The sequence below is a fragment of the Phocoena phocoena genome, chromosome 16, assembly GCF_963924675.1.
Source record: "Phocoena phocoena chromosome 16, mPhoPho1.1, whole genome shotgun sequence".
In the NCBI taxonomy this organism is placed as follows: domain Eukaryota; kingdom Metazoa; phylum Chordata; class Mammalia; order Artiodactyla; family Phocoenidae; genus Phocoena; species Phocoena phocoena.
In genome coordinates this window covers 46,019,354-46,047,028 of record NC_089234.1, presented here as the reverse complement: position 1 = coordinate 46,047,028, position 27,675 = coordinate 46,019,354, and the positions used below count along the sequence as shown (strand labels likewise).

Sequence of the window (27,675 nt, the reverse complement as noted above, 5' to 3'; positions counted from 1 at the left end):
TCTCCCTTAAGCATTTTCTAATTTCTCTGTTATTTGCTTTTCTACTTTGGTACATGTGAGCCTTGGCTGTATTTCACACAGAAGCTGACATATTTTATTATGACACACCCCATAAAACAGAGCACATATAAATCACCTGGCATGGTTTTGCTCCACCTGGTTGTTATTGCTAAGATCTCTATTTCTAAGAGCACAAAAGAGAACAGTTCTTGAATCCACAGACGAACAAGGACAGGGTGAGCAGCAGTCAAGTCTACCAGGCTGGGAGACAGAGACCAGATACACGGGTTCCTGGGTGGCTGGCTGTCTGCAGAGACAGGAACGACACAGACGGAGAAGCCACACGAACACTCCAGAGAGACCCGGGCAGCTGGGGAAACACTCTACAACTACAGCCCATCTAACAGACCCCTCTGGCTTTCTCAGCCCTAAGAGATTCTGAAATAAACACAAAGGCCCAAGGTGGCATAATACCGAAGCCAGCGGTACCTACTCTTTGGCCTCAATCACTGCATGGGTATGTTTTATCTTGGGGACCCTGACAGTCCCTCTCCTGGGCAGAAGAGCCAGCCAGTCCCTAATGTCCCCGGTGGCCTCAACAACCCCACAGCAAGACCCAGGCAGGCTCTAAAATGTCTTGCCCTCAAAGGCCTGGAGATTGAAGGCAGTATCCAGAAACTTCTTCAGAGACACCAGGTGAGTGTTCCTGTTTCCTGTGGCTGGTGCAGCTGCTGGGTCTCGGCCAACATACCTGGGGGAGGAGAGTCAAGCTAAGCGGAGGGCTGAGCCCGGCCCTGCTGCTACCCCAGGACAGCACCGGGTCTAATCCAGCTGCAGAAACGAAGAGCCTGAGGTTCCAAAGGGCCAAGTCACTGGCCTAAGATCAAAGGTAGGAGATTTGAGACACGCAGGAGGTTCTCTAGTTCAGTTCTGGCTGCAGAACAAAGACAAAGGTTTCCCCTCCATAAGGCCGTATTAAAGAGGATCCCTGATGGGGAAGCTGATCTGTCACTGACAGTCACAGAGCCAGCAGGGACTATGGGGCCCAACTCCTCAGTTTCCAATGCAGCCCAGAGAAGGGCAGTGGCCAGTGCTGGGTCACACAGCAAATGGGGTGGGCAGAGCCAGGATGGGGCCTCAAGCCCCCAGAGCCTCAGGCCTGGAAGACGTGAGGGGTAAATGGCGGGCAACCCCTTGCACCCAGCCTTGTACCATATGGGCCGCGCTCGGCCCAGGATGGTCATGAAGCGCGGGCTGATGTAGTCGTAGTAGCCCATGTTCTTGTGCTCCTCCTGGCACCACACCAGCTCTGCACCTGGGTACTTCTCTGCCTCTCGCTTGATCAGGTCGAAGGGGAATGGAGAGATCTGGGACAGACAGGGAGAAGGAAGGGAATAGCTAGGGGAAGGGGGAAATGCGCATGCCAGGCCCCCAGGAGAGCAGCCACCGCTTCCCTCACTGGCCCCGGCCCTGGCACGCTGCCCAGGGCCAGGGGGCTGGCGATATGACCTTGCTCGTCACTCTGAGCAGTTGAGGGGCTCGGGCGCACCTGCTCCAGGCGTGTGATGGCCACTTGCTCGTCCAGGCCCTGGCTGCTCCGCTCCTTCACCAGGTCATAGTACACCTTTCCCGTGCAGAAGATGAGCCGCCGCACCTGCCCGGGAGCCTGCGCCGCAGCCCCATCCTCCGGAACCACCCGCTGGAAGCTGGTCCCTGGGGACCGACAGGGCATGGCAGGGGCGTCTGCTCCCAGAGGGGCCAGAGCAGCTTGGGAATCAGGTCCACATCCCTGGCACCTCCAGGCTCTCCCTGGCCACTAAGACAAGCCCCAGATTTAGACCTGTGGCTGCAATAGGAACCTCTTGAGCCAAACAATGGAGCAGGGGACAGAGGACACTCTGAGACGTCACAGGGACAAGGGTGGAGACAGTGGCTGGAGCCAAGGGCAGAGCCTTGGGAGCATCAACAATAAGGTGATGGGGCGGGGGGGCGCTGGGGATGATGGGGAGAGCCCCTGAAGGGGACAGAGGTGATGTCACATCCCCATCTGACAGCGCCACTGTCCCAAACCTGCTCCCCATCCAGCCACGCCTACCTCCCAGGCACACTCAATCCACCCTGTCACCAAGCTGGAAGGCGAACCCTGCACAGTCCTCCCTCTCAGCCCCAGAGCCCAGCCTCCATCCCCAAGTCCCATCCATTTTTCCTTCCTGAGCTCACGCCATGTGCCAGGCACCAGACTAAAAATACTACAAAAACCTCTGAGGAAGGTACTGTAGGGTCCCTGCAACCCAGATGAGGACACTGCGGCAGAGAGGGCCACTGGCTGCCAGGGCCCACCAGTACTAGGCACCCAGCCCAGGCGGTCCAGCCCAACGCCAGAGCTCTGCACTGCTGGCTCAGCCACCCGCCACATCTGAGGGGATGCCCACACACACACGCGAAGAACAAGCACCTGTCCACGCCACTGAGGTCCTCCTGGCCAGCCCCTGCCCCTCTGCCTACAACCCAGGACCGCTTTCCCAGACAGCTCTGCTCTGCCAAGCCTCAAGGCCCCACACCTGCTCCTCCCTGATCCTCCACTGGGTCACGTCTCACTTCCAAAACCTGGTCCTTCGGGTGCTTTATCTGACCTCCGAATCCCAGCTAAATGAGGCTGAGAGCTCTTGGAGGGGCCGCTGGCTCCCCAGGGCCAGCAATGTCTGTCTGGCTCATGAGAGAAAACAACGGATGAGTGAACTGATACTCAGTGTCCCACGAACCAGCAGACCTCTACCAGGCCTCCTGCCTCTAAGCTCTTCCGGCGCAGCCAGGCCGGCCCTGCTGGGAGACTGCGGGGCCCCAGGGCACTCCTCTGGCCCTGGCGCTCTGCATAAGTGACCCAAGTGGGTTCAGCCACCCGGCCGCTGCACCAACCTCCCAACCCAGCTGCTGGCGGGGATCATGCCAGAAGCTGCTTCAGGGCCAACAGAGCCACAGACAGAGGCAAGAACGGAAGAGTCCCGGGAGCAGAGGCCACACGTGGGCCACCAGGCCCCCCATCAGCCGCCTCCCCCACACGCCCAGGCACATACCAGAAAGCATTTGGTCAAAGCTGGACTTGGCTTCTGGGCGCCTCAGCAGAGATTTGGGTGTGAAGATGATCAGCTGGAAGGGAAACACGTGCCCGGCTGCCAGCCGCCCCTGCTTGGCCAGGGTGCCCTGCACTCGGCCCCGGTACGGTCACGGGGACGACCAGGGCGGGTGGCTCACCGGCTTGCGGAAGGGCAGCAGGATCTGGCGGCGCAGCACGTGGAAGTAGCTGGCCGGCGTGGAGCAGTTGACCACTATCCAGTTGCAGTCATAGAGCTGTCTCACCTCGAAGTCCTGGGTGAACGCCTGGAGGAGCAGGGTGCGGCTGGGAGGTGGCCTGCCTGTGGCATCCACACCCTGGCCTTGCTGGGCACGGCAGCAGCAGTGTGCACTCCTGTCCTGGGGGAGGGCGGGCAACACTCACGGGGTAGGCGTCCGAGTCATCATTGCTCATCTGCAGGAACCTCTCGGGCCTGGCTGAGGAGTGCTCCGGGCCCTGGAAGCAAATGCCAGATAGCCCAGGCTGGCCAGCGTTCGGGGGGGACTGGGGATCTGTCACACAGGATGGGGACCCTGGGCTTGGGGGAGAGTCTAAAGGGCTTCATGGAGGAGATGCCCTCACTCCGGAGTCTCAACCACAGGAAAGCACCAGGAATGTGGGACAAGAGTAGGGAGGTAGCCTCCGATGAGGGTCCGGCCACAGCCACCAAGTGTGAACATGTGGGGCAGAAGGAAAAAGCAAAAAGGCCAAGATGCTCTTTCTCTAGAACGTTCTGACCTACAGCAGTGACTGTTTACTATGTGCCTGTGGTGCGCCAGACATAGCTCTACGGACCCCACACAGATTATTCTCTCGTCTTGTGAAAGCAGCCCTGTGATGGAGATGAGGAAGGTGAAGGACAAAGAGATTAAGAAACCTCAAGGTCACTCAGCCAGAAAGGGACAGATTCAAACCCAGCTCTGACTCCTACTCCTACCCTGGCCCACGGGGCTGCTCTGCTCCATAAGAGCAGCAAGACGCTCCACACTGTCCTCCAAGCTGGCTCTCCGTGGGACAGGGGTGACCTGCTCCTCCCTTAGTGGGGACGCCCCAAGGACCCATGGCCACAGGGACTAGCCAGGCCGGCCCAACCCTCCGCAACCAGCCTGACTCACGCTCCACCCAGTGAGATGCCAGCCACCTTTACAGCTGGGAGACCGTGGGCAGTCACAGGCCTTCTCTCCTCACACGTGAAACGGGAACAGAACTGACTGCCTGGTCCAGCTGTGAGGATGCCATAGGATTATACGTGGCGTGTAAAGTGCACGGCACAGGGAGACCTGACTCTGAGCAGTACTGATCAATCCCTGACCACGTGACCAGTCCAAACTCAGTGGGTCCTCAGGGCCATCCACTGCAGCCAGCACAGCCCTGCCCACGCTCCACCTGGTCAGGCCACACACCCACCAGGCTGGCATCTCCTGATGCTGTGCTCCTCCCCTCCCCAAGGGCCTGCACATCCTCCTTCTCCCCCACATGCGGTTCCCCCAACAACACAGGTTCAAATTCCAGCTACTAGCTGTGTGACCTTAGGCAAGCTACTCCACCTCTCTGTGCCCCAGTTTCCTCATCTGGAAAGTGGGAACAGGTCCCGGCACAAAGCAGGCGCTCAGGCATGTCCGTTCCGTTTACTGCTGGGACAGCAGCATCACCCACTTCAGCAGCGGTGACGCAGAGCTACGCAGGCCCCACCCTGCAGACCCGTGTGCTTCCGGGGGACTGGGAGGCACATACCCCCCCTCAACTCTGCAAGTGGCCAAGGTCTAGCCGTCCTCTCCCAGGCCGGCCGGGGCCCGCCCCCACGGCCCTCACCATGCCCTCCATGCCGTGGGGCAGCAGCAGAACGACGCCATTGTGCCGAACCCACTTGGCCTGGCCCGTGCTGATGAACTGGTCGATGATGCACTGGGCCGTGTTGTGGAAGTCACCAAACTGCGCCTCCCAGAGGACCAGGGCGTTGGGGCTGGCCATGGCGTAGCCCAGCTCGAAGCCTAAACGGGAGACGCCGAGGCAGAGCCTGTCACACACGGTCCCCAAGTGGTGGTGGCTCCGGCCAGACCCAGCCCTTCCTCCCACGCGCTGCCTGCCCCGCCCGTCCCTCCCAGCAGGACAGAAGCGCCCGGGGACTCCTTGGTGCCCAAAGACCAGGATCTCCCTTCCTGGCCGCCGGCAACACAACCCAGAGATGCCACTCTCAGCCATGACCTCACGTACAGCCAGCTTCCGCCTTATGTAGGCCAGGAGTCAACTCCAAAGACACCCTGGGGAGGCAGCAGGGCCCATTTGCCAAGGGGTCCCCCAAATATGGCGGGGCTGCCGAGGGGAACGGGCAGGAACAGCCCCAGAGGCAGCTCCCCAGAAGCGGTGGCCAGTCTCGGTGGGTTCCCGTTTCTGGGAGGAAGCAGGCCAGCTAAAGGTCAAGCCAAGGGAGAGTGCAGGGGGGCAGTCTGGGTAGCCCAGAGTCTAGGGGGGGGGCCTCGAGACGGGGCTGCTGGGTGTGGTGGCACAGAGGGCAAGACAGAGGTCAGGAACGTGGAGGTGGCCAGGCCAGGCTCAGGGCCGGTCAGTGGAGGCAGCAGTCAGTGGACTCGATGGGGCTTTCTGTCTGGGCCCACTGTTGCTCAGGGACAAGCTCTGGTATCCAGAGCTCCTACCCAGGCCAGAGTGCACCCCCACCCCCCATCTGGGCTCTCTGAGGGGCCAGATGGGACAGGACCTCATCTCTGATGTGGCCTCAGGTGGAGGCAGCCCAACCACTGTCCCTCAGGGCTGTCCGAGGACTCAGGTCCACCCAGGGGCCTCTGAGCCTCTTCGGCCCCACCCAGCCCCAGACCACGGTCAAAACAACAAAAACAGACACCCTGAGGTGCAAGACCCTCTCTGGTCCCCAAGCATCTCAGGGCCCGCCCGACCTGCAGGCAGAGTTCTGACCCACCCAGAACTCCGTACTCCGAGAGGGAGCTGTTGCACACAGTGTAGGGGGCCTGGTGAGGCCAGAGGTGGTTCATGGGGACACACGTCCTCCGGTCAACTTCCTGGTCATGGAGAACGTGGTGCCGGTGACTGCAGAGACACAGACCAGGAAGGGAGGGGAGGCGGGCGGACTGAGCAGGACACCAGGCAAAGTCCCACAGGATGGCGACATCAAGAAGGCCGTGGAAGACCAGAGCGATCTGGTCCTTCCTCTGGGCAGCCTCCCCTCCCACTGGTGCCCTCACACATGCCCTGGGGGTCTTGGAGCACAGGCGTGAGAGGCTCAGCTTCTCACCTAAGGAGGGATCCGATGAGACCTGCCTTTGCCGACCTCCCAGATGCTGGGTGGAGCCTTTGACCCCAGGGGCACCATCTCCCTGCCCATCCTGCTAGCCCCTTTACCACCTCACCTGCTCTGTCCAGGTTTACAGGAGGCAGGAATTCCTGTGCATAAGGGGGGCCCCCCTGGCCAAACCCCAAGCCTTGTGAGGCCTGACATGCAACTCAGGGTGCAGTGGAGTGGCCCTCTGTACCCTGGTTGGAGCAAGACCAGCAGTGACGAGGGAGTGGGACGTGGGAAAGATGGCCTGTCGAATACTGGAAGCCACACCTCCAGGACTCACTAACATGGCAGAGACGGAGTTGAGATCCCAAACATCCGGGGTCCCAAACAGAGTAAATGTAATGAGGACAACCGGCAAGTGTAAAGTCCCTCATCTGGACCCAAAACCGAACTGCGAACAAGCAAGATGATGGCAGGGAGCTGGCTTGACAGTAGTTCACAGAAGAGAAACAAAGGATCTTGAGGACCATAGATAACCACAAGGGTTGACATCAACCAACAGCTCTGGCCAAGCAGTCAGCTCTGCACGCTGGCCCCGTGGGGACAGAGAGGCAGGCAGCCTAGCAGCCCTCAGACAGCTTGGCCCAAGGGTGGGGGCTAGCATGTTGATACAGTTACCTGGGAACACCTCCTTGGCTTCCCAGACAAGGTCTAGGAACAGAAGGAAGGGCCACTCCACTCCAGAGGCCCTGGGCCGACTGTGAGAGATCCCCAGCGCAGCTGAGCTCTCAGCTCCCCCCAGGCACAAGGCTAATGCCCATAGGGCCTAGGGCCCAGAGCCCCCCACCCTCACCTGAATGTGCCCCTCTCCACGTCCTGCCCACTGAGCCGCACATGGATGCCTTCCTTGAGCAGGGAGCCAAAGGCCATGTACTCTGCCAGCGCCCAGTCCACTGTCTTCTTCCTGGTCATGTCCGCACGGCCCCGCAGGATACGAGAGAGGCCTGCGGGAGGGGAGGGCCAGCCTGAAGGCCACAGGGGCTTGGCCACCCCATCTGGGACAGCCATAGTCCCTGGGACCTGGGCCGGGTGTGTATATACTCAGTGTACACCCCTCCCACCGAGCAGGGCCCCGGCAGGATGCAGGAGGCCCCTCCTCCAGCATCACCACTCCAGCCAACACACAGGGCCAGCCTGAGCCCACATCCCCACCAGCCTCCCTCCCTGCAGGAAGGAGCAGGCACCGTTAGGCGATCATCCGCCACATGCATACGCCGCATTCGTTGATTCAGGGACGTTTCTCATAAGCCCACGGGAGAGGTACCAAACCCTCCCACCCCTAGGTGAGAAGACACGCTCAGAAGAAGGAATTCATTTACTCACGATCACATAGCTATGAAGGTGCTCGGATCTGAGCCCAGGCACCCGGCCCAGGCTGGGCTCCCATCAGCCCTACACCCACACAGACCCTGTGTGGCTGCACAGAGCCGGTGCCCCAAGACACCTGGGCCTCCACGTGCATGTGGAGGAATCCTCTTGGAACGCCCACAGGCTGCTCGGAGGGTGCACAGGGACCCCACTACCATCGCGGGGGCCCTCCAGGCTGCCTGAGCAGAGGCCACGATGGACACCATCGTGGCCAAGAGGTGCAGCCAGTGACGACCTACTAGCCTAGGGTCGCCCTCTGTCACCCACCCAGCCCAGCACTCTTGCCGCCCAACATTCTAGGCCCAACCGCCCCCTCCATGGGAAGCCCTTCTTTCCCTGCTCTCCTTCTGCCTGATGCAGGGATGCCCTCAGCAAAGGCATTGGGAAAATACAAGGTGTCCCACAGAAGCCTGGTCACCAGCACCCAGCTGGGAGCGTGGCATCCACATCTGCTCACCCTGAGAGGAGCTGTTAACACAGGCACCTCATGGGGCACAAAGGAGGCACTGAGAGCTCCGCTGATCTACCTAAGACCAAGTCAAGATGAGGGCTGGGCCTCCCTGACTCCTGATGCCATCTCCCTTGGGGCACGATGTCTGGGACAGTGGCCCATGCTGCAGCCTGCACAGCAACCTCACCCGTGTGGATCTTAAAGTCCTCCAGGGGCACAGAGCTGGCCACTTCACCAATGTGGGTCAGCATGTCCTCTGGAATACCCGTGGCTGGGCATGTCATGCTCTTGGGCTCCCCGTCCACAGTGAAGAAGCCTGAGAGGGCAGAGGCTCTGTGACTTGTGTGTGGCAGTGGGGCCTCAGCTCCCCTGGCCAGGCTGTCTCCCCAGGACTCAGGGGCCCACCACTCCCTTAACCCCAATGGCACTCAAACCCTGAGCCCATCCTGGGGACCTGGGACAGCTGACAGCACCCACCTAACATCCTCCCCTCCGGCGCCTGCGAGGCCCCTCCCTGGACCCAGGGTCACAGCCATCTAGCTCCGCCCCAGAGAGGCCCGCTGAGCACCCCTCCCCCAGGGCCCACTCCACTTTGCGGTCCACCCTCCCTGACCCAGCCTTTTCCAGGAAGCAGCTCATCACATATGTCCCGAGGGCGACACTATCTCCCTCTACTCCCGCCTACCCCACCTGCAGGAATCAGTCCCACACAGCCTCAGGGGTCTCAGGGACGAAGCCCACAGCCTCTGGGCTGGGCAGAGACTGCCCTCATTCAGGATCACTCCAGTCCTGGTCCCAGTGCCAGCGGCCAGCGCCCAGGCAAATCACTCTCAGCCATACAATGCTCACTCACCAGGCCAGGGGGAGTCCAGCCAGTGCTTTATATGCAGGATCTTTTTATCCTTGGACCTGCCAAACGCCTCCTCACAGATCCGGTCATATTTGGCGATTTCTTCCTGAAATCAGGGTGAAGGCCTGGATTGAGGCAGCGATGCCCTGGGCAGCCGGAGGCTGAGTCAACCCAGACTCATAAACCCTGGTCCCTCTCACCATGTTCTAGAGGAACTGTCTGCCCACTGGCCCACAGGGACCTTAAGGCCAGAGATAAAAGTCCCAGAGTGCAGGGGGAATCCTGGAAAGAGTTCAGGTGATCCCACTCAGCAAGGGACTTGGGGGAACGCAGGGAAGACTCACAGTCCTTGCTCTGAGAGCTCCCTGCAGGCGGGAGGGCAAGCACATCCACAGATAACTACGGGGTCAAACCCGGCTCAGGGCTACCTCCTACAGGAAGCCTTCTTGGACTCTGGCCTGAGGATGGGCTTCCACGCATCGCAGCGTTCACTGTACCCCACCAGGCTGTAAACGTCTTTGGTCCTCTGTCCCCCTTGATAACTGGGGGCTACTGGGGACAAGGACCATATTGGCTACTTCTATAAACCGCCAGTGCCCAGCACTGGGCTGATGACATCAGCAACCGCCTCAGGCCGATCCCAGGCACTGATCGGGCCCACCTCGAATTCCTGCAGGGTCACTGTGCCCTCGGCGATGAGCTTGTCTGCATACTTCTTCAGCACAGGCACCTGCCTGTGGATCTGCTTGTACATGAGCGGCTGCGTGAACATGGGCTCGTCCATCTCGTTGTGGCCACGCCGGCGGTAACAGACCTGCAGGGACAGAAGATGGGTCCCGCGCCCAGGTGGTGTGGCTGGCGCAGTCACTGCACAACTGGGACACACCTGGCAGGCCACATCCCGTGAGGCCTCACCAGCCCCCACTACAACCCATCACCAAATGCCCCACCCCCAGGCCTCCGCAGAGATGGTGCTCAGCGGTTCTAAACCTGCCGCTCAGCCCCAACTAGCAAAGATGTTGCAGACCCGGCGCACTTGCCACGGCAGGGACAGTCCGAGCACCTCCACCTCAGTTCCCCAGACCCACCAGGTCCACCACGACGTCTTTATTGAAGGTGTTCCTCCACTCGGCCGCCACACTGCACACATACATCACGGCCTCTGGGTCGTCTGCATTCACGTGGAAGATGGGCGCGTTGACTACACGGGCCACGTCGGTGGGGTATGGTGAGGAGCGGGCCATCCGGGGGTCCGTGGTGAAGCCAATCTGCAGAAGCAGGAGGCACTGAGAGCTGGACAGCAGCAGCCGCCTGGGAGACCAGAGGGCCAGGGGGCCAGGGGAGAGGCGCCTTTGCCTCGAGGTCCATCGGGTGTGCTCAGGAGGTGCAGGGGACATGGTGGGCTAACAGTGGATGACCTCAAAATCAGACGTAGCCGCGGGTCCCACGGGGCGGCGGTAACACCAGGGGAATCGTGTCTGCTCTTTCTCCTGCAATCATTTTTATACAGTGGGAGTGGGGAGCGCAAGTTGGGGTAAAACCCAGTCTCACCAGTTACTAACTGTACAACCTTGGGCCAGGTACTTAATTCCCAAAGCCTGTTTCCTCATCGATTAAAAGGGCTCATTAAATTCCTACCTCACAGGGTTATACTGTGAAGGTTAAATGACTTAATGTGCGAATAAGGTAGTTAACCCAGGGCTTTACAGGCTCAGAAGAAGAGCTGTTATTAACCACAGCTACCTTTTTTAAAAGCAAAGGCTGAGAGTTGTGCTCTAAGACTGCCTGGGTCACATGCAGCTCAAGGCAGCATCTAGCTACACGCTCAGCCTCGGTGCTTGCTAGGTGCTGGTTATACCCATCTTCCTCTGGCCTTACTGCTTTCTCACATATATAATACGGGGGGAGGGGGCTGCAGAGGGAAGGACAGACACAGAGACAGAGACAGACAGATGTATACACCTCCCAGTTCCACAGACCAGGAAACCGAGGCTGAGAGATCAGGCATCTTGCCTGAAATCACACTCTGGTAAGTAGCAGAGCAGGGGGGTTAAACCCAGAAACGCCTCACTCGTCCCCTCAAAGTGCTGCCTGGATTCAGGGATGGACGACACTGACAGGGCCCAGCACACAGCCCAGGCCCTCACCTGGTTGTTGACGACGACGTGCACGGTACCGTTGGTGGTGTAAGAGGGCAGGTCACTCAGGTGGAAGGTCTCATAGACCACACCCTGGCCAGCGAAGGCGGCATCCCCATGGACCAGGATGGACATGACCTGCAGGGCAGGATATAAGCCAGGAGGGGCCCCCATGCCGCAGCCCGTGAAGCCCAGCCCTGCTCCTGGACTTCAGAGATTCAGAGCCTACCCCTCAGAACACAGGACCTCAGGGCCCAGGCAAGCTCACCTTCTTGCCCTGAGCATCCCCGCGGTAGAACTGCTCTGCCTTCGTCTTCCCCTGCACCACGGGGTCCACAGCTTCCAGGTGAGAGGGGTTGGCCACGAGCGACAGAGTGATGTTCCTGTTTGTGACTCGGTTGATCCTCTCATGGTACATGCCGAGGTGATATTTGACATCTCCGGAGCCCTGAAGGTTGAGGTGGCCTGTGATGAACCTCCCCCCAACCCTATCCCAGACATGCAAGCTTACAGTGGCGCTGGGACGTTCCCTGGATTCTGCTCCCTGGGAAGGCTGTTTTGTCCCTGACTCACACCTGCATCCTTCCCCCAAACCCAGCACAACGCCCTTCTTGCCCTCCAGGCTGGCCTAAGAAAGGTAGGCAGGTTCCCTGGGCCTTGGCTCCCTTATTGGAGCCCCTCCACATTATCAACAACCATCCTCTCCGCATTAACGATGGCAGAGTGGGGAAGGGGTAAGGCACCCGTAGGAAGCGGCCAGCCAGCAGCAGTGAAGGCACAGAAATGAAGGGCAGCTCTTAATTGGCATTGAGACCACGGGCTAGGCCTCTGGGCACACATTGGAGCAGGACCCGTACCTAACTCCTTACACCAAAGTAACCAAAAGTGTACAGACAAAGCCATAGTATCAGGGGAAAACATGACATACTTTATGATCTTGGAGTAGGGAAAGTCTTTCTAAACAATGTACAAACCTCAGAAGCCATAAAGGATAAGACAGCTAAAATCTAATATATTTGCCACGTGGGAAGAAGATCCATGCACAGTATTAGGGGAAAAAAATCAAGCTGGGAAAATACTTATCAGACAAACGCAGGCAAAGGGCTAACTCCTTCAATACATAAGGCATTTTTACAAATTGGTGAGATAAAGCCCAAAAAACCCATAGAAAAGTGAGCAAAAGCCAGGAAAAGGAATTTACAGAAAAAGGCACCCATGACTTAAACACGTGAAAAGACGCTCAAATTCGAAACAGAGAAATATGTTCAAATGCAGTGACTTTTGGACCTAGAACATTGGCAAAGATGCAAAGGTTGGACAGAGTAAGGGAAGCCGGGGGCCTGGGACCTTCGCACACAGCGTGTGGGCTCGCTGCTGTCTGCAAGCTCTTTGGAGGGCAATTCATTCCTACCTCCTCAGCTCCAGCCACCGCATTTCTCGGATACCATCTAAAAGTGCACACATGTGCGCAAAGACACTCATTCCACCCCCTAATGCTCATCAACAGGAGATAGCAGAAACCAGAGGGGCACTCGAAGCTTGGGGAGCTCTGTATGCAGCTCTGAAACAGTGACAGCCCGTTAAGTGAAAACAGCAAGGTGGCCAGCGGCATCACGAGCTGCTCCCCTGGCTTTTTACAAATAAAGCTGTACTGGACACATATGTGTTCGCACTGCGTGGAACATTTCTGGAAGTACACACTTTAACACAAAAACTGACCACAGCAGAGCCCATGGGGAGCAGGAAAGGGGTCTCAGAAGGGAAACACACTCATTGTGTAATCTTTTCTTCAAACGATGCTCACATTACTTTTTCTATTAAAAAAAAGTAAATTTGTTTAAAGTGTCCTTTGGCCAGGTTTTACAGTTTACTCACATGTCGTCTCTGATTCCTCACAACCATTCTGGGGGCAGGAACTTTTATCCCCATTTTACAGAAGAGCAAACTGAGGCTCAGAGAGATGAAGGTGCTTGAGCAAAATGAACATGATGGCGGGAAGATTCTGGACTGGGAGCCAGCAGATGTGCATTCTATTCCTACTCTGGCCTAACGTGAGAGCAGTCATTTAATGTGGTTCATTTTAACAAACCATGCACCTGTGCTGAGTGCTGGGGCTTCGGGAATGAGGTCCCTGCCATCACCCTGCTACCAGCCTGGAAGGGAAAACAGACACATACACACACACAAGCGCGCGCGTGCGTGCGCGTGATGGAAAAGGCCAGCGTAGAGACGGATCTGCTGGGAAAGGAGGCACAGAGGAGGGAGAGACAGGATTCTGCCTGGAGGACCAGGAAAGTCACTAGAAGGGGAGACGGGCAGGGCTGGGAAAGAGGCAGAGAGCAGAAGAGAGGAAGGCCATCTGGCTGAGGGCCCAGCATGGGCAGAGGCGTGGGGTATGAGGCATGCATGACACGTATACGTGCCAGGACGGGGGTGAGGGCAGAAAAATATTCTCTCTGCTCATCAGTGGGCACAGGAAACCGTCCTGACCTCCCAGTGCTGTGCTGGTCAAACAAGTGAGTGAGGCAGCCCTTCAGGGAAGGTCGACAGGACGCTGGACACAGAGGTATGGCCACATGAGCTGAACTGAATAACTACAGGCACTTCCCTGCACACCTCTCTGGGCCTCAGTCCCCCTAGCTGGAAAGAGGGAGGTTAGCCCAGATTACCCGAGGGCTCTCCCAGCTGTTGGAGATCATAGCACTTGGCTCCAGAACACCTTAGGAGCCTCACACAGACACCCCCAGCCTCTCTCCCACTCTTCTGCATGTCCATCCATCTCAGGGTCTGTCTGAGCCTGCAAGCTCCTGGCCCAGGCCCTCTCCAGTCCACGTCCCAAATACCCAGCTCTCCAGAGGCTCTGGGGCCTGGGCCTGGCACCCACCTCATCCGCCGCCTCCAGCTTGGGGTCAAACTGGCAGAAGATCTGCTCCAGGTCCTTGCGGATGACGTTGGCCAGCACGTTCAGTCTGCCCCTGGAGCCAGAGGGGGCAGGGCTCTTACCATGCTCCCTGCCCACTTGGGACCTATCAGAATTAGCATGGGGGCTGGAAGGCCCCACCCTCTCATCCCGCCTCAATCTACAAGGTGTGTGAGTGGGTCCAGCTGGCCGGCCCCCCTGGGCAGGCAGGCATCCCCCCCCTACAACTCAGATTCAGGAGGCCCTCGCAAGCAGGGAGCCACCCAGGCTCATGGCAGGGTGTCTACTCATCCCTCTCCCCAACCAAAAGTTGAGCCCAACCCAGCACCTTGACCCCAAGCTGCTAACGAATCACAGCTGCTCACACATGGCTCCCCACCCCAGCCCAGTGATATGGAAGTGATAAGGAGAGGGAAGAGGGGACTGGACTGCCCCTAAGATCAGGAGTCACCAGAGGACCTGTCCAGAGGAGCTGAGGGAGGACTGAGGGGTCCCTCAGCCCGGCCCAGGGATTCTCCAGTCCAGCCTGAACTTCCCATCGGGGGCAATCTATTCAGGGGTGGGCCCCAGCCTGATGGGGGCACAGGACGTGACTCCGAACCCGCTCCCCATAGACTACCCAGGCCTGCTCACACCCTGACCTCCAGCCCTGCACGGCCCAGTGACAGAAGGGCAGCGCTCTTCCAGCGGGCCCCTCTCCTGCTCTGCGGTGGTGGCAGGGCTGTGGGATCACAGGAGCCGTATGAACAACCCTCAGCCCCTCTGGGCAAAGCCTCTGGCCTCAAAGGCCCCTCCTCAAATACGGAGGCCTGGCCGAGGGCAGCCCTTGACTCTGGAGCCCTCCTCAGGCCAGGAGCCTGGCCAGCACCACCACCCAGTCCCAGAGCTGCCTAACGGCCCAGCACCATCCTCTCCCACAGTTCTACTGAAGCCACGTATGCCCCTGCCTCCTCAGACCACGGGGCCAGCTCTTCACGACCCTCTGACCAGACACCAAGCATTTCTGGGACCCCCAGAGCGCAGAGCCTGTGTGGCAAAGCTCGGGCTCCCGGGAGGCCAGCCCACAGGGTGGGGACCCTCCTCACAACGCATCCTGATGCCCCTGGTGCTGATGCAGTCCGGGGCTGGCCCACCTGTGAGCAGCTGGAAACAGGCACAGGAAATGCAGGGGCTTTGCCCCCCAGACTGCTCAGCAGTCTTCTTCCAGCCCATTTAGCAGGACCCCTGGCCACCTTGGCCACATTCCTCGTTAGCCCACAGGCTCCAGCTCAGAGGTAACTGCCCAGTGGCCAGACCAGCCTTCCAAGTCTTTATCAAAGTCACAGGAAATGTGTGGCCAGCTTGCAGCCGGGGAAAGAGACCCTCGGCTCACCTCCAGAGACCTCCCACCAGGGGATGCGAACCTGAGGCCACCTGCCCAGGCTCTGCCCTCACTTCCCTGGGATGTGCCCCTCCACATCCCCTTGTCCACAGGAACCTCAAGTAGCATGATATACCCCTCTTCTGTAACCTCAATACTCCTGGGGGCAACAGCAACATGGTGAGAGAGAAACAGTTTAAGAGAGCCTGGTTCCATGTGGCTTTGGCCACGTGCTTTCTGTGATGAGCAGCCCAGGGCCCAGGGACTCTGATAACTTTCTAGACCACTTTGCCTCTATCCCCAGGTCCCACCAACACCCCTGCTCTGATTTTCAAAGCCTCCTATACACCTCAGCTTGCTGGGCCTGGAGGAGAAGGGCACACCTGTGTGGCATCCCCAGGATGACATTCTCGATCCCCATCTCGCTGGATTTGTCGATGATGGTCTTGAGGGCAGGAATCATGACCTCACAGCCCTCCAGGCCAAACCGCTTCTCCGAGGACCACTTCCGGGCCAGGAAATCTTCAAACCTGCTTGGGGAGAGATGGGGAAGGGTGGACAGGCTGGGCTCCTGGGGGCTGTTCATGAGGGCTTGGAGCAGGATGCCAGGACACAGGAAGCTGCAAAGCCACCTCCCTCTGCGCAGTCCAGGACCTGGCACAGACACCATGGTGCTCCTACCAGCAAGCAGCATAGGTCGGTGGGGAGGCTGAGGGTCCTCCCAACTTCAACAGACCTCTGGCTCCATCCATTCCCAGTTACCACCCTCTCTTCCCCTTCCAGTCACACTGCTCCAACTAGCCATTCCCCTGCTCCCAGACCACTGCTCTCCAGCACACACGTGCCCTGGGGCTCTCTCATCATGCCCCAAAGATGCCTCACGGCTCAACTCAAATTCCAGCCCACACGTCACTGCTCAGGGAGCCACTTTACTCCTAGCAGCTGGGCCAGGGGCTCCTCCAGGCCCCCGCAGCCCTGGACAAACCCAGCTTCAGAGAAGTTCAGGGGCAGAGCCAGGCAGTGCCCCGCCTGCAGGAAGGCGCTGCTACACTCACTCCACACAGGGACAGCTTTCTGCCACTTCCACCCTCATTCGGTGTCATGTTCTCCTGGAGCACCATCCAGCCCTGCCTTCCCTTACCAGGCACCCTCCTAGTTGCTTAGCCAGGGCCTGGGACATTTCATACAGCCCTGGAGCAGGCCCCCCAGCCACTCAGGCTGCCCGGGGTGGTGCTGGGAGCCTGACCTCATAGAGCGCACCAGCCGGGCCAGCAGGGTCCGCTTCTCCTCACTGGAGAACTGCATCACGCCAGGGGTCTCGAACTTCTGCCGGATCCACTGACACTGCTCCACGTCATTGATGAACATGAACTCCAGACCAATGTGCTGGCAGTATGTGTTCTGGGGGAAAGGGGAGCACTCCACGAGGAGCCAAGAAGAAGACCGACCGCCTTGGGATCTGGAACAGAAAAGGCAGCGCCCTCCCTCCCTCTATCGCACGCCAGAGCTGCATCAGCTATGCCCGACACACCTGCCTGTGCTCACCTCCAGGCGCCGAATGATCTCCCGCAGAGAAAGGGTGTTTTCAGAGCCTCCAATAAAGGTAGTTGTGGGCAGCTGGAACTCCTTATCCAGGTCAGCCTCCCTCAGGTCATAGAAGGCTAGGAGGCACACATGGCAGAGCCCAGGCAGCAGAGAGGAGAGAGGGAGGTCAGGCCCAGGTGGGGCCCAGCTGTATCCCCAGACCTCCCAATAGTGCCCCCAGGACCCTCCCGCCATGTCTAGCCTAAAGCTCAAAGGCCCTCTGTCTGCAGGGCACAGGGCATGAGTCAGAGCCTAGCTTGCCGCCATAAGGGTGGGCCTGGACAGGTGTCTCAAGCTTGCTGAGCGTGGCACACCAGCTAGGGAAGACGGGGAGACCTCCCTTGCAGGGACACCATGCATAGCTGCGCAAGGGTCAGAAGAAAGCCTCCCAGGCTGCTTGCTGAAACCCAAGACCAGAGGCACTGTAGGCTCAGAGCCCCTCACTGGGCACAGGCACCAGCTGGCTCTGGTGTCGCCAGGGCAACAGGAAAGGGTTCCGACTCACCCAATTTATCAATGGTGGTGATTAAGTCTGAGGGCACAAAGGAGTCCAGGTCTGCATCCAGAATGCCCAGGGGGTCCAGTTGGGCCACATGGTGGCCACGGATCTGAAAAAGGGGAAAAGGTCGGGGAGGAGCTGGAACGCAGCTGGACAGACCCTCACCAAGACTGAGATTCTGGGCCCTGGCCCCTCAAGTCCCCATTCAGAATTTCAAGTTTCCACATATCTCCAGCACCCAGCCACTGAATAGTTGCCTAGGAGACCCCACCATAGCCACTAAGGTGGCAGGAGCTCAATTCTGTTTCAAAGTACAACATGAAGCTTTCAAAAACAGGAAAGAATGCGTACACAAAAGTAGTTACTACGGTACTATTAGCAATTGCAAAATTCTAAAAACTTCCCAAATGTCCATCAACAGGAGACTGGCAAATGGATATGGGAAATCCACACAGGGGATACTACAGAGCTGCTAAGAGGAATGAGGAAAAGTCCTAACTGCTACTATGAGGTTGTCTCCACAAAATATTATTAAGCAAAAAAGCGAATTACAGAAAAGTGTGTGTGGTAAACTACCCAGTATCTAAGAAAGGGAAGAGAAAAGTAAACACATGCATTTGCATATATTTGTATATATTTGCATGTCTACAAATAAATATATGCATTAGAAGAATATACAGTAAAATAAGAAAACTATAAAATAAGGAAAATTATTACCTATAGGGAAAGGACAAAATAGGGCAGAGCAGCAGGGCTAGAAGCTAGACTTTTAAGAATATATCTTGCATTGACGATTTGACTTTGGAATCTTATAAATATTTTATATCACTATAAAACAAAATTAAGTTTTAAAAATTGAAAGTAAGACAAAACAAATGAATTAATGCATCCATTTGGTGGCATAACTACAAAGAGAGGAACTATTCCAACTGACTAACAGAATATTCCCCAAAGACAAACAGAACTGCAGGAATAAAAAGATCATAAATTCATTTACAGTACCAATGAGCAGTCGTAGTACTAGAACTGTATTCTCAGACTGTCACGTGTGGATTGTGGGAAAATCAAGTAAGTCATTGTATTGCTGTCTTTGAGAACCTCTATTTTTGGTATCTTTAAAAGGAGATGGTGACATAAGACTGATGAGGTCAAGGACAAACACTAAGTCCTACATTTGATGTATATAGAAGCATCAGTATAAACCCATAAAGTATGGTATCTTTAAAAAAATACATATTTCCTGGCTCTAACCATCAAAAGAACCCAGAAGTCATGACCAAACCAATAGCAGTAAATACTCCCTCACTCCCTGGAGAACTGGCTGGACAGAAATATGCGAGATGAGCTCAAAGCATCTTGTCCTACCAGATAGCAGAGGGGTGCTCAAACACTACTGGGGCTGGGAATAAGGACACATTTTGAGCAACAAAAAGGATAATATCTATAGCAGACTGAAACTCATTAAATATGTTTAAATTCATGCATTCATATCATACTATGAAAAAGAAGAAAAACCTTTATTGGCCATCTTTGGAGGATGCTAGGAAACCATGTCATAATTTTGAAAATCCATCAACAAAAGGAAAAGTCAAGCACTGATCCTGCCCTTACCTCAGGATAAACAGAGCTGACAAAGGGAAGGTTCTCACGAGAGAAGTATTTCAGGTAATAAACAAAGAAAGAAAGAATTAGAATACCACCACTTTTACCACTCCCAATGACTTAATGTGTCCAGGAAATAATTATCTTTAGCTGCTAACTGATGAAGTGCCCATCACCACCAGGAAGCTGATTTTGCAACAACAGAAAAAATCAAATCTATGTTGGATCAAGCATCTAGATCTAACTACCAATTTACAAAAATTACATGGGACAAAGGGACAGATGAAGTGACACCATGAGGATGCAATCAGCAAAATCCACACTCGAGAAAACGCTATAGGACAAGCAACCTGGTTTCTTATACACACACACACACACACACACACACACAGAGCAAGAAACACAAAAAGAAATGGAGAGGAACCCACAGAGTAGAGTACAAGAGGCTTGAAAAGCCATGTCAACATATCACAGCCTGTGGCTTTATTTGGATCCTGATTCAAACAAGCAGTAAAAAGAAATCCTAGGACAAACAGGCAAAATGAATACCAACTGGGTATTTGGTGACATTAAGGATTATTACTACTTTTAGGTGTGATAATACTATCACGGTATATTTGAATTTTTTTTTTTTTTTTTTTTTTTGCGGTACGCAGGCCTCTCACTGTTGTGGCCTCTCCCGTTGTGGAGCACAGGCTCCGGATGCGCAGGCTCAGCGGCCACGGCTCATGGGCCCAGCCACTCCACGGCACGTGGGATCTTCCCAGACCGGGGCACGAACCCGTGTCCTCTGCATCGGCAGGCGGACTCTCAACCACTGCACCACCAGGGAAGTCCATATTTGAATATTTTAAAAGGAGGCTTTACCTCTGGAAATACATGCTGAAATGTTCAATGAATGAAATGATATGAAGTCTGGGATTTGCTTCAAAATAATCAGTGGCTATGGGTGGAGCCGGAGGTGGGTAAGATGAATCAAGACTGGCCCTGTATTGATGGGGGTTCACTACATAATTCTTCTACCTATTATGTGCTTGAAAACATGCATTAAGAAGCAGCCTGGGTTTTTTTTTCAGTACTATGTGCAGATGAGTCAAACCAGAGCTCAGAGCTCAGTGACCTGTGAGGGGCTACAGCCCACCCAGTAGGTGCTCACTACCAGGCAGATTTTTATCATGCAAGTATGGAGTAACATTCCTGAATCCAGAGACCATCCTGCTGGAAGGACCCTAGTGCTTTGGTCTTGGCCAGTGAAAGAACAAAGAGCTGCTGCAGAGCTGGGACTGTACTTAGAAGATAAGGCCTTCAGGCCACACTCTGAATGCTACCCCGTATTTCATACAGAGTTTTATGTTCCTTGTCCTTTTTCAAAGTCAACAGTCAGATCACTTTCTGCCTCTTTCAGCCAGCCAAGAATAACATAATTACAATCACTGCTGTTTCCTCACAGGTGGCCCACGATCCATGGGTCCTGAGGACAGTGAGGGAGCCCAGTCCCGTGCACCTTTCCTCTTCCGCCCCAGCACACCTGGGCAGGCAGCTGCCATCCCATACAGAGTGCATCATTCAGAGGCAAGGTGCCATTTCCATTTGCTAAGGCCTCCCTCTCCCCCGAGTTCCTGCAGCGGCTTGCTGCACCCTCCCACGGAGTCTCTACCAAGAACCGCAGGATGCCCCTACCCTTCCTTCCGCATGTCTTCAAGACAAGTTTCTCTTATGAGATACCCCCTGCCACTGATTCCCAGACAGATCCCAAATGATTACATTTTTGTGGAGTGAACACACAGTACAGCCCTCCGGTTAGTCCTGTTCGGTCAAGACCAAGAATAGGAAACATCATCAGGACTCTTTGACATAGCGAGGGCCCAGCCTGGGAACCCAGCAGAGGGGAGCCTAAGTCTCCAGGACAGAGCAGCTGATGGGGGAGAGCTGCTTAATGAACTATTCATTCATTCCACAAATACTAATTAAGCACCTGCTGGACATCAGCCCCTGTCCTCTTGGAATGCTCAGTCAACAGAAAACAGACATTAACAAGGGGCAATCTACTCACCTTTCATTCAACACTCACTGAAACTGATCACTCACTAAGTACTTCTCCAGGTTCTAGGGCAGAGTGGTGTGGGCGACAGATGAGAAAAACCACAAACAAACCACTTTGCACAGAAAATACAGAGGGTGGTAAGTGATGTGAATGGTAACATGACAAAGAGCAGGAGGAGGGGCCAGAGCCACCAAGCTCCCTGAAGTGACGCTGGAGCTGAGCCAGTCTTCTTGCTGTCAGCACCTGGCCACACCCCAGGAGCCTGTACCCTCCCAGCCGCTCACCTGGTAGGCCCGGATCAGAGACTGCACAGCCAGGTGGTCCTCCACCAGCTTACTGGTCTTGGTCCGGCTCAACACTGCCGGCCTGCTCTCAGGGACAACAGAAAGGGGCCGGGGCTGAGCCGGGTCATAAGAGGCTTCCTCACTGGCTTTCCGGAAGAAGCTGTCCCAGGACTGGGCAGGGGCAGAAGAAAGAAAACAGTCAGGTTAGGGCCTGGGAGTAGCGCGGGGTGGCCCAGGCTGGGGCCCTAGGGGACATCAGTCTTCCTTCACCACCATAGCTCTCAGGGCCCTCCCAGGACCCTACAGACAATACCCTTCTCAATCAGCCCAGGGCTCCCACCCAAATTCTGGATCTCTCCAGGACCCAGCTTGGTAGTGGGTGGGGGAGGTTATAAGCTGTGATCAAGGGGCTTTATGTATGAAACGGGCTTCTATCCATAGGCGAAACATGCCCTCACACACTGTGGGTTGGAGGCAGCTCTGTGGAGGGTAAGGGCGGGCAGGCAGGCCCTCAACATTTCCAATGCATGTATCTTTTGAACCAGCAATTCCACTGCCAGCAATTTATTCTACAGATGTACTTGGACAGGTGTGCCTACATGTACAAGGATGTTCCCTGCAGGAGAGTTTATAAAAATGACAACGTAAAAACAATCTAAGCAGTGATCAATAGGAAACTGGTTAAATAAATGATGGTAAATTTAGATTCTGGAAAATTATGTAGTCTTTTTTAAAAAAGACGCATTTATTATTGTGGATGTGGAATATTGCCAAGATATGTTGTGAAGTGAACAGAGCAGAAGAGGATGTATGCTTTGCTACTATTCGTGCAGAAACGAAAAGCAGATGGGCACATGCACCAGCACCTCCACGTTCTAGCAGAACACATACAAAAGTGCTTTCCTCTACGCCCTCTCATACAGTACTGGTGGGAGAATAAGGTGGTACAAGCCGTGTGGAAAGCAATTTGGCAACACCCATCAAAATTATGTACACAGATGCCCTCTAACCCAACAATTCCACTTTGCGGAATTTATGCCACCGTTAGCTGCACACGTGCAGGATGATGAAGGTACAAGATGATGTAGTACAGCACCGGTCATGACAGCCAGAGACTGGAAACGAGCCAGATGCCTGTCCCTGGGGATGGATGTAGAACATCCATCCAAACAGTGGAATACTATACAGCTGTGAAAAAGAAAAATGAGGCTCTTGAGGTACTGACATGGAAAATCTTGGAGATGCATGCTGAGTGAAAAAAGCCTGGGGCAAAAGAGTGGATGTTACGTGTTACTTTTTGTGTAAAGGGGGAGAATCCAGAGTTATGTTTGCAATAAGTTTATCTGAATGGATACAGAAGAAATTAAGAATAGACTGGAGAACAGACAGGTAGGAGCTGAGCAGATACGGGATGGAATGAGAGGAAGGCTTTTCACTGTAGAACTTAATACTTTTTGTTTTTGGATCACGTGAACATATTACTTTCCTCTGAGGCATGTGAGTGACGGAGAGAGAGCAGCTATGCTTTTCACTTTTGTCCTGGCATCTGATTTTGATTTTTTTTTTTTTTTTTTTTACCATCAGTGGGTACTTATTTTATCAGCTTACTATATATGTAAACACTTATGTTCCTAACTATATAACAAGAGGCCATCTGGAGACGGCACTGCATGACAAAGCGGGCAGGGACAGGCTTCAGACCAGGTGTGACTGAGCAGGGCATTATCAGGGCTTCTCAAGACAGACCGCCACCCACTGGCTGGTCCAGCAACAGGACAGCAATGGACTTTCCTCACCCAATATGAGGACCAAGCTCTTTCACAAAGATGATGGAGGACCTGAGAGACAAAGAAACCTGCCCGGGGTCACACAGCAGGCAAGCTGCTTCTCCCCACTCCCCTCTCCACAGCCCAGCCCTAGGACCTTCTCTCCTGCACAGAGGGCAGGGTTGGGGTGCCAACCTTGTGGACACTCTGGGGGTTTTCCAACCAGGCGAAGTACATCTCCTCCATGTAACTGGAGCCGCCTCCAACTTTGCTGCTTGGGAAGGTGGCCGGTGGCCCAGACGACCTGCTGTACCAGCTGAACCTTTGGACGCCATGTGCGGCCAGGAGCCTCGAGGCCTGTGCCCCAAGCCAGGATGGCAGCAGCCTCAGCTGACTCATTCTGGACACAGGCAACAAGGGAGAGACATAAACCACAGGACTGGGATGGAAGGAAGGAGGCTCTGGCAGCCACTCATCCACTCATATGGCATTTGCTGGGCCTACTGGGCAGGTGGCCCTGGGCTAGGCAGTAACGAGACAGAGGTGAGAGGGACAGTCAGCCAGGCCTCCTGAACACCCCGGAACTCAGGCAGCGGAGTCCTCCAGGGACTGGGTGCTCCATGCCCGGTCAGGAAAAGGCCAGAAGCAAGGTGTCTGGCTGAGCTGTACTATCTCGAGGCCCATGGCACTACTGGGTCTCTAGTCGTTGTGACCAAAAGGGACCAGTGACTTCCCCTGACTGCAGTATAGGCCCAGCATGTCCTCCCAGGCCAGAAAGCCAATGACACGGGCCTCAATGGCCCCACTTCACATCGAGGACGACTGAGGCTCAGAGAAGGGAAGGGCACTGGGGGACAGTGGAGGGCAGACCAGAGGCAGGCGCCTTGCCCAGCCAAGCTCCCAGTTGCAGCTGCCCTCTTTGGCTCCCATACCCTGCCCAGAGCTTACACTCAGGACAGCTAACAGCTCAGGGGGTACATTCAGGCTGGAAGCCCACTCAGGATGGAGAGGAAAAAGAACCTGGAGCTCATCTCACCCCCGCAATCTCATCTGCTCTTTCCCAGGGAAAATGCTCCAACAACGGGCTTTCAGGAATCCGCGTGTACATATGGGGAGGTGGGGGGGGAGGGGCTTCCTCTTCCCCCCAGAAGACAGAGGTTCTCGGATAAGAGGCTCCTCTTAGAACCTCTGTTCCTCTGCATCACCCCCCAACACAACTGTAAGCAGAGCCCCCTCCTCTTCCCCAGCATTGCCTGGGCACAGACAGCTCCCCCTGAATACTTGCTAACACCCTTCTGCCCAGAGAATCCCAGCCTGTGAGTAGGGTGCAGCACTAGGGCCACCCCACCGGGGGCCACGCAGGCAGGAGGGCCTGCTTCCCCCCACATAACTCAGTCCCAGAAAGTGTGCCTTTCTGCCTGGGCCTGGGCCTGGGCCTGGCCCTGAGTCAATGCTCCTGGGGCCAGATGTGCCCAGCTCACAGGGCACACACCCCGCCCCAGCTCAAACAAGTCACCAGAACCAGCTGGCTGGACCTTCTATTCTACAAGGGGTCAGGCCCCAAGGCAGGGCATGGCACAGCCCTCCTAGCCCACGTGCTCCCTCTTTCCCTCCAAACTTACATGAGGCAAAGGGCAGGGAGGCGGTCTTCTTGAGCGAGGGACAGTGGGCTCCTCAGGGCAACCAGCAGCAAGTCTGAACAGAGGAAAATTAAAAAGCAAAAATATACTGCACTGCAGGGAGGAAGGAGGTGGGTTCAGCTGGAACCTGAGCCCCAAGTGCCCCAAGCTTCCTATCCACATGCTCAGCTGCATGTCCTGCCAGCCAGTGACACCAGGCCCTACTGAGGGCTGCTAGGGGCTGGCTCTTCCTGGAGTGGCACCTCTCCAGGTGCTGGGTGGGGACTCAAGGCCTGAGTTCTGGGGTCAGAGGGCCGGGGTCCCAACCCCTGCTCTCCCTCTGATGGTCCCTGAGACCTGGGCAAATACAGGCTTGCTGCCCCGGCCCAGATGGCCATAGGACCCAGGAGCTACTGGCCTGGAATGTGAGAAGAATCTAAACAACCCAATGGGGAAACTCTTAACATCCCCATCCTAAGGCAAAGAAAAGCAGACACCAAGATCATCCATTGAGGGAATAAAAATAGGAGCACAATTATTCAGCACTGATTCGGGGGCAGGCACTGTGCTCATCTAACCCCCTCAACGATCTCAAGAGGTGGGCACTTGGATTAGCCCCATTTTACAAATAGGGAAACCGAGGCACAGAGAGGCTAAGCTGGTGAGTGGTAGGGCTCTGTGGTTCCGCAGCCTGTGCCCTCCTCACTGCAGAGTCATGATGTAAACACAGATTTCTCTTAATGCTAATGCTCCTTCCAACGGCTGCAGCCAGAGCTGCTCTCTCTGCTGGCACCCACCCCCACAGGGGAATGGGATGGTTCGGGGGGTAGTGACAAGCCTGGCTGTGTCCAGCCTGGCCCAGTGCAGGAACACTGTGTTTCACAAACACTGAATAATCTGGGCAGCCGCTGGACACTGCTGTGGCCTTCACCCGGCCTGACAGAAGGACAGCCAGCCAGCCACCCCTGCCCCAATCCCAACAGGGCCTGAGGACTCAGGAGCCCTAGAGGGCTGGGGACAGAGTCAACCTCAGTATCTGGAGCCAAAGCCCAAGCCTGCCCTGCCAGGTCCTGCCCACACAGGTGAAAGGGAAGAGTTAGGGTCAGGCACTGTGCATACCCCCTGATCAGCCCAGCCCACCCTGGACTAACAGGCAGGTTGCTCTGGGCAGCTCTTGGTGCCCTCCCCTCTACGGATAAAGTCAGTACCATCCCCACCGCCACCCTCAGAAGCATAACGACGACAGACATCCCTGGCCACTAAGCCTCCCGCACGCAAGGCCCTATCTGGGCTGCTCTGCAATACGCCCACTGTAGAGATCCCAAGACCTTGAAGCTGGGCAGCAGCAGAGCCTGGACTCACACTCCTGCAGGCCTATGATGGCCCCACGTTCTGGGAACTGGGTGGGCTTTTCTCAGGAATAAACCCCACCTCTAGTTTACTGAACCCAAGAGGCGGCCACGGAAGCAGACTCCGAGGTAGGAAGCAGGGTAGGGAGGGGGTGTGCTTATTTCCTTGGAAGAGATGGAGGGTCTGAGCTAAAGGCCAGAGGTGGGAAAAGCACAAAGGTAAAAGGGGCCTGTTCCAATATGCTACAGGATATATGGGCAGTGGGTGCAGGGATGGGTTAGGTCCCATGGTGGAGGGGCATCATAGCACCCTGCTGGGACCTCAGGGTCACCCCATTCCCGCACATTTCCCTGAGGGAAGGAGAAGCACTTCCCAGGCTGGCTGCCACCTCAGGTCAGTCTTGCCTCCCTCAGGGCCTCAGTCTCTCCATCTGTGAGCGGAAACCCGGTTAAAACCGTCTGTAAAGGCCCTGCCCCCTGCCCCCACTACGAGGTCCTGAGACTTCGAAGCTGCCTGCCTGTCCCGCCAAGCACATAACGGTAGACCATCCCCATCCCCAGCGCTGCCCTACGCAGCCAGGGCTCCTTGAGAAGGCGAAGAGCAGCAGGCCCCTCCCCAGGCCACGAAAGGCGTGGACAGTCTGTAGTCTTTGGGCTGGAGAACCCACGCTGATGCCTGAAACCCCACCATTAAAAGCTTCGCTCCCTTACGCAAAACACTTCACAAGAACTGCACTCGCAGGGTCGGATGCGCGCGAAGGGCTGAGGGTCCTTGGGGACGCCTCGGCCAAACAAAGGCGAAGCCAAGGTCACGCTCACTCCCCCTCCCACCTCCCGGGCCAGGCTTAGGGCTGCGGGCTGCGGCGCCCCGGGACCCAGGAGACTGGAGCAGAAGGGCCTCCCGCGACACAGCTGGAGAGGAGGAGGCGCAGGGACCCGGAAGGGAGGGGCCGCCGCGCTCACCGGGCCAGTGGGGGTCGGCGCGGCAGTGAGGTCCAGAGGCTGCAGGTCAGGGGAGGCGAGCAGTTGGTGCGCGACTAGCTGTACCAATTATCTGGGTCACGTGACGTGGCGGCGCCAGCAGCCAGCGAGCGAGCGCCGGGGAGACTCCGCGCGCCGTGACGTCTCTGAGGACGCCCCGCCCAGCCCTGCCCCGTCGGCGCTGTCCTCGGTGCTGAAGGCCCAGGGATGAGGGTTCCCGGGCCTGGAAGAGTGAAGATCCTGCAGACCGCAAGGAGAGATGACCCCGTCTGTCTGGGAAACCTGGCACGCTGCTGAGCCCCTGAACCCCGGGGTCCTCGTCCAAACACTAAGGAGAGCGAACCAGAAAAAAAAAAAAAGCGGCCGTTTGTGTGTATGGAAGGATAGTTTCTGTTTTACAGACAGTAAACAGTATTTACAGATACTATTAAA

The 27,675-nt window shown here is 56.2% G+C and overlaps 1 protein-coding gene across 4 annotated transcripts; it reads right to left on the bottom strand.

The window, feature by feature from the left end:
- OGDHL (oxoglutarate dehydrogenase L) lies at positions 1-27,312 on the bottom strand. Of its 4 annotated transcripts, XM_065894745.1 has the most exons (24): positions 27,226-27,312; positions 23,490-23,694; positions 21,529-21,699; positions 17,605-17,707; positions 17,061-17,176; positions 16,762-16,916; positions 15,899-16,045; positions 14,120-14,210; positions 11,504-11,683; positions 11,245-11,373; positions 10,186-10,365; positions 9,759-9,911; positions 9,101-9,203; positions 8,435-8,563; positions 7,222-7,372; positions 6,048-6,175; positions 4,925-5,103; positions 3,497-3,568; positions 3,253-3,378; positions 3,075-3,147; positions 1,550-1,713; positions 1,213-1,367; positions 642-751; positions 1-438 (listed from the first exon to the last, which is right to left on the bottom strand). In XM_065894745.1, the coding sequence occupies exons 2-24, from the start codon at positions 23,691-23,693 to the stop codon at positions 401-403; spliced, it is 3,057 nt and encodes a 1,018-aa protein (XP_065750817.1). In that variant the 5' UTR covers position 23,694; positions 27,226-27,312; the 3' UTR covers positions 1-400. The 4 variants fall into 4 exon arrangements, with proteins under 4 accessions (XP_065750817.1, XP_065750818.1, XP_065750820.1 ...); XM_065894746.1 differs by lacking the exons at positions 1-438; positions 27,226-27,312 and having other exon boundaries at positions 628-751; positions 23,490-23,693; XM_065894748.1 differs by lacking the exons at positions 1-438; positions 10,186-10,365; positions 27,226-27,312 and having other exon boundaries at positions 628-751; positions 23,490-23,693.
- Between the last annotated feature and the right edge of the window lie 363 nt (positions 27,313-27,675).

Excerpts from the sequence above, each read along its gene's own strand:
- OGDHL (XM_065894745.1), bottom strand. The coding sequence starts at position 23,693 with ATGAGTCAGCTGAGGCTGCTGCCATCCTGGCTTGGGGCACAGGCCTCG. Across the intron at positions 17,177-17,604 it reads CACCACCATTGATAAATTGG|CCTTCTATGACCTGAGGGAG; the intron begins GTGAGTCGGAAC and ends TGTGCCTCCTAG. Across the intron at positions 7,373-8,434 it reads GGACTTTAAGATCCACACGG|GCCTCTCTCGTATCCTGCGG; the intron begins GTGAGGTTGCTG and ends CCCCTCCCGCAG.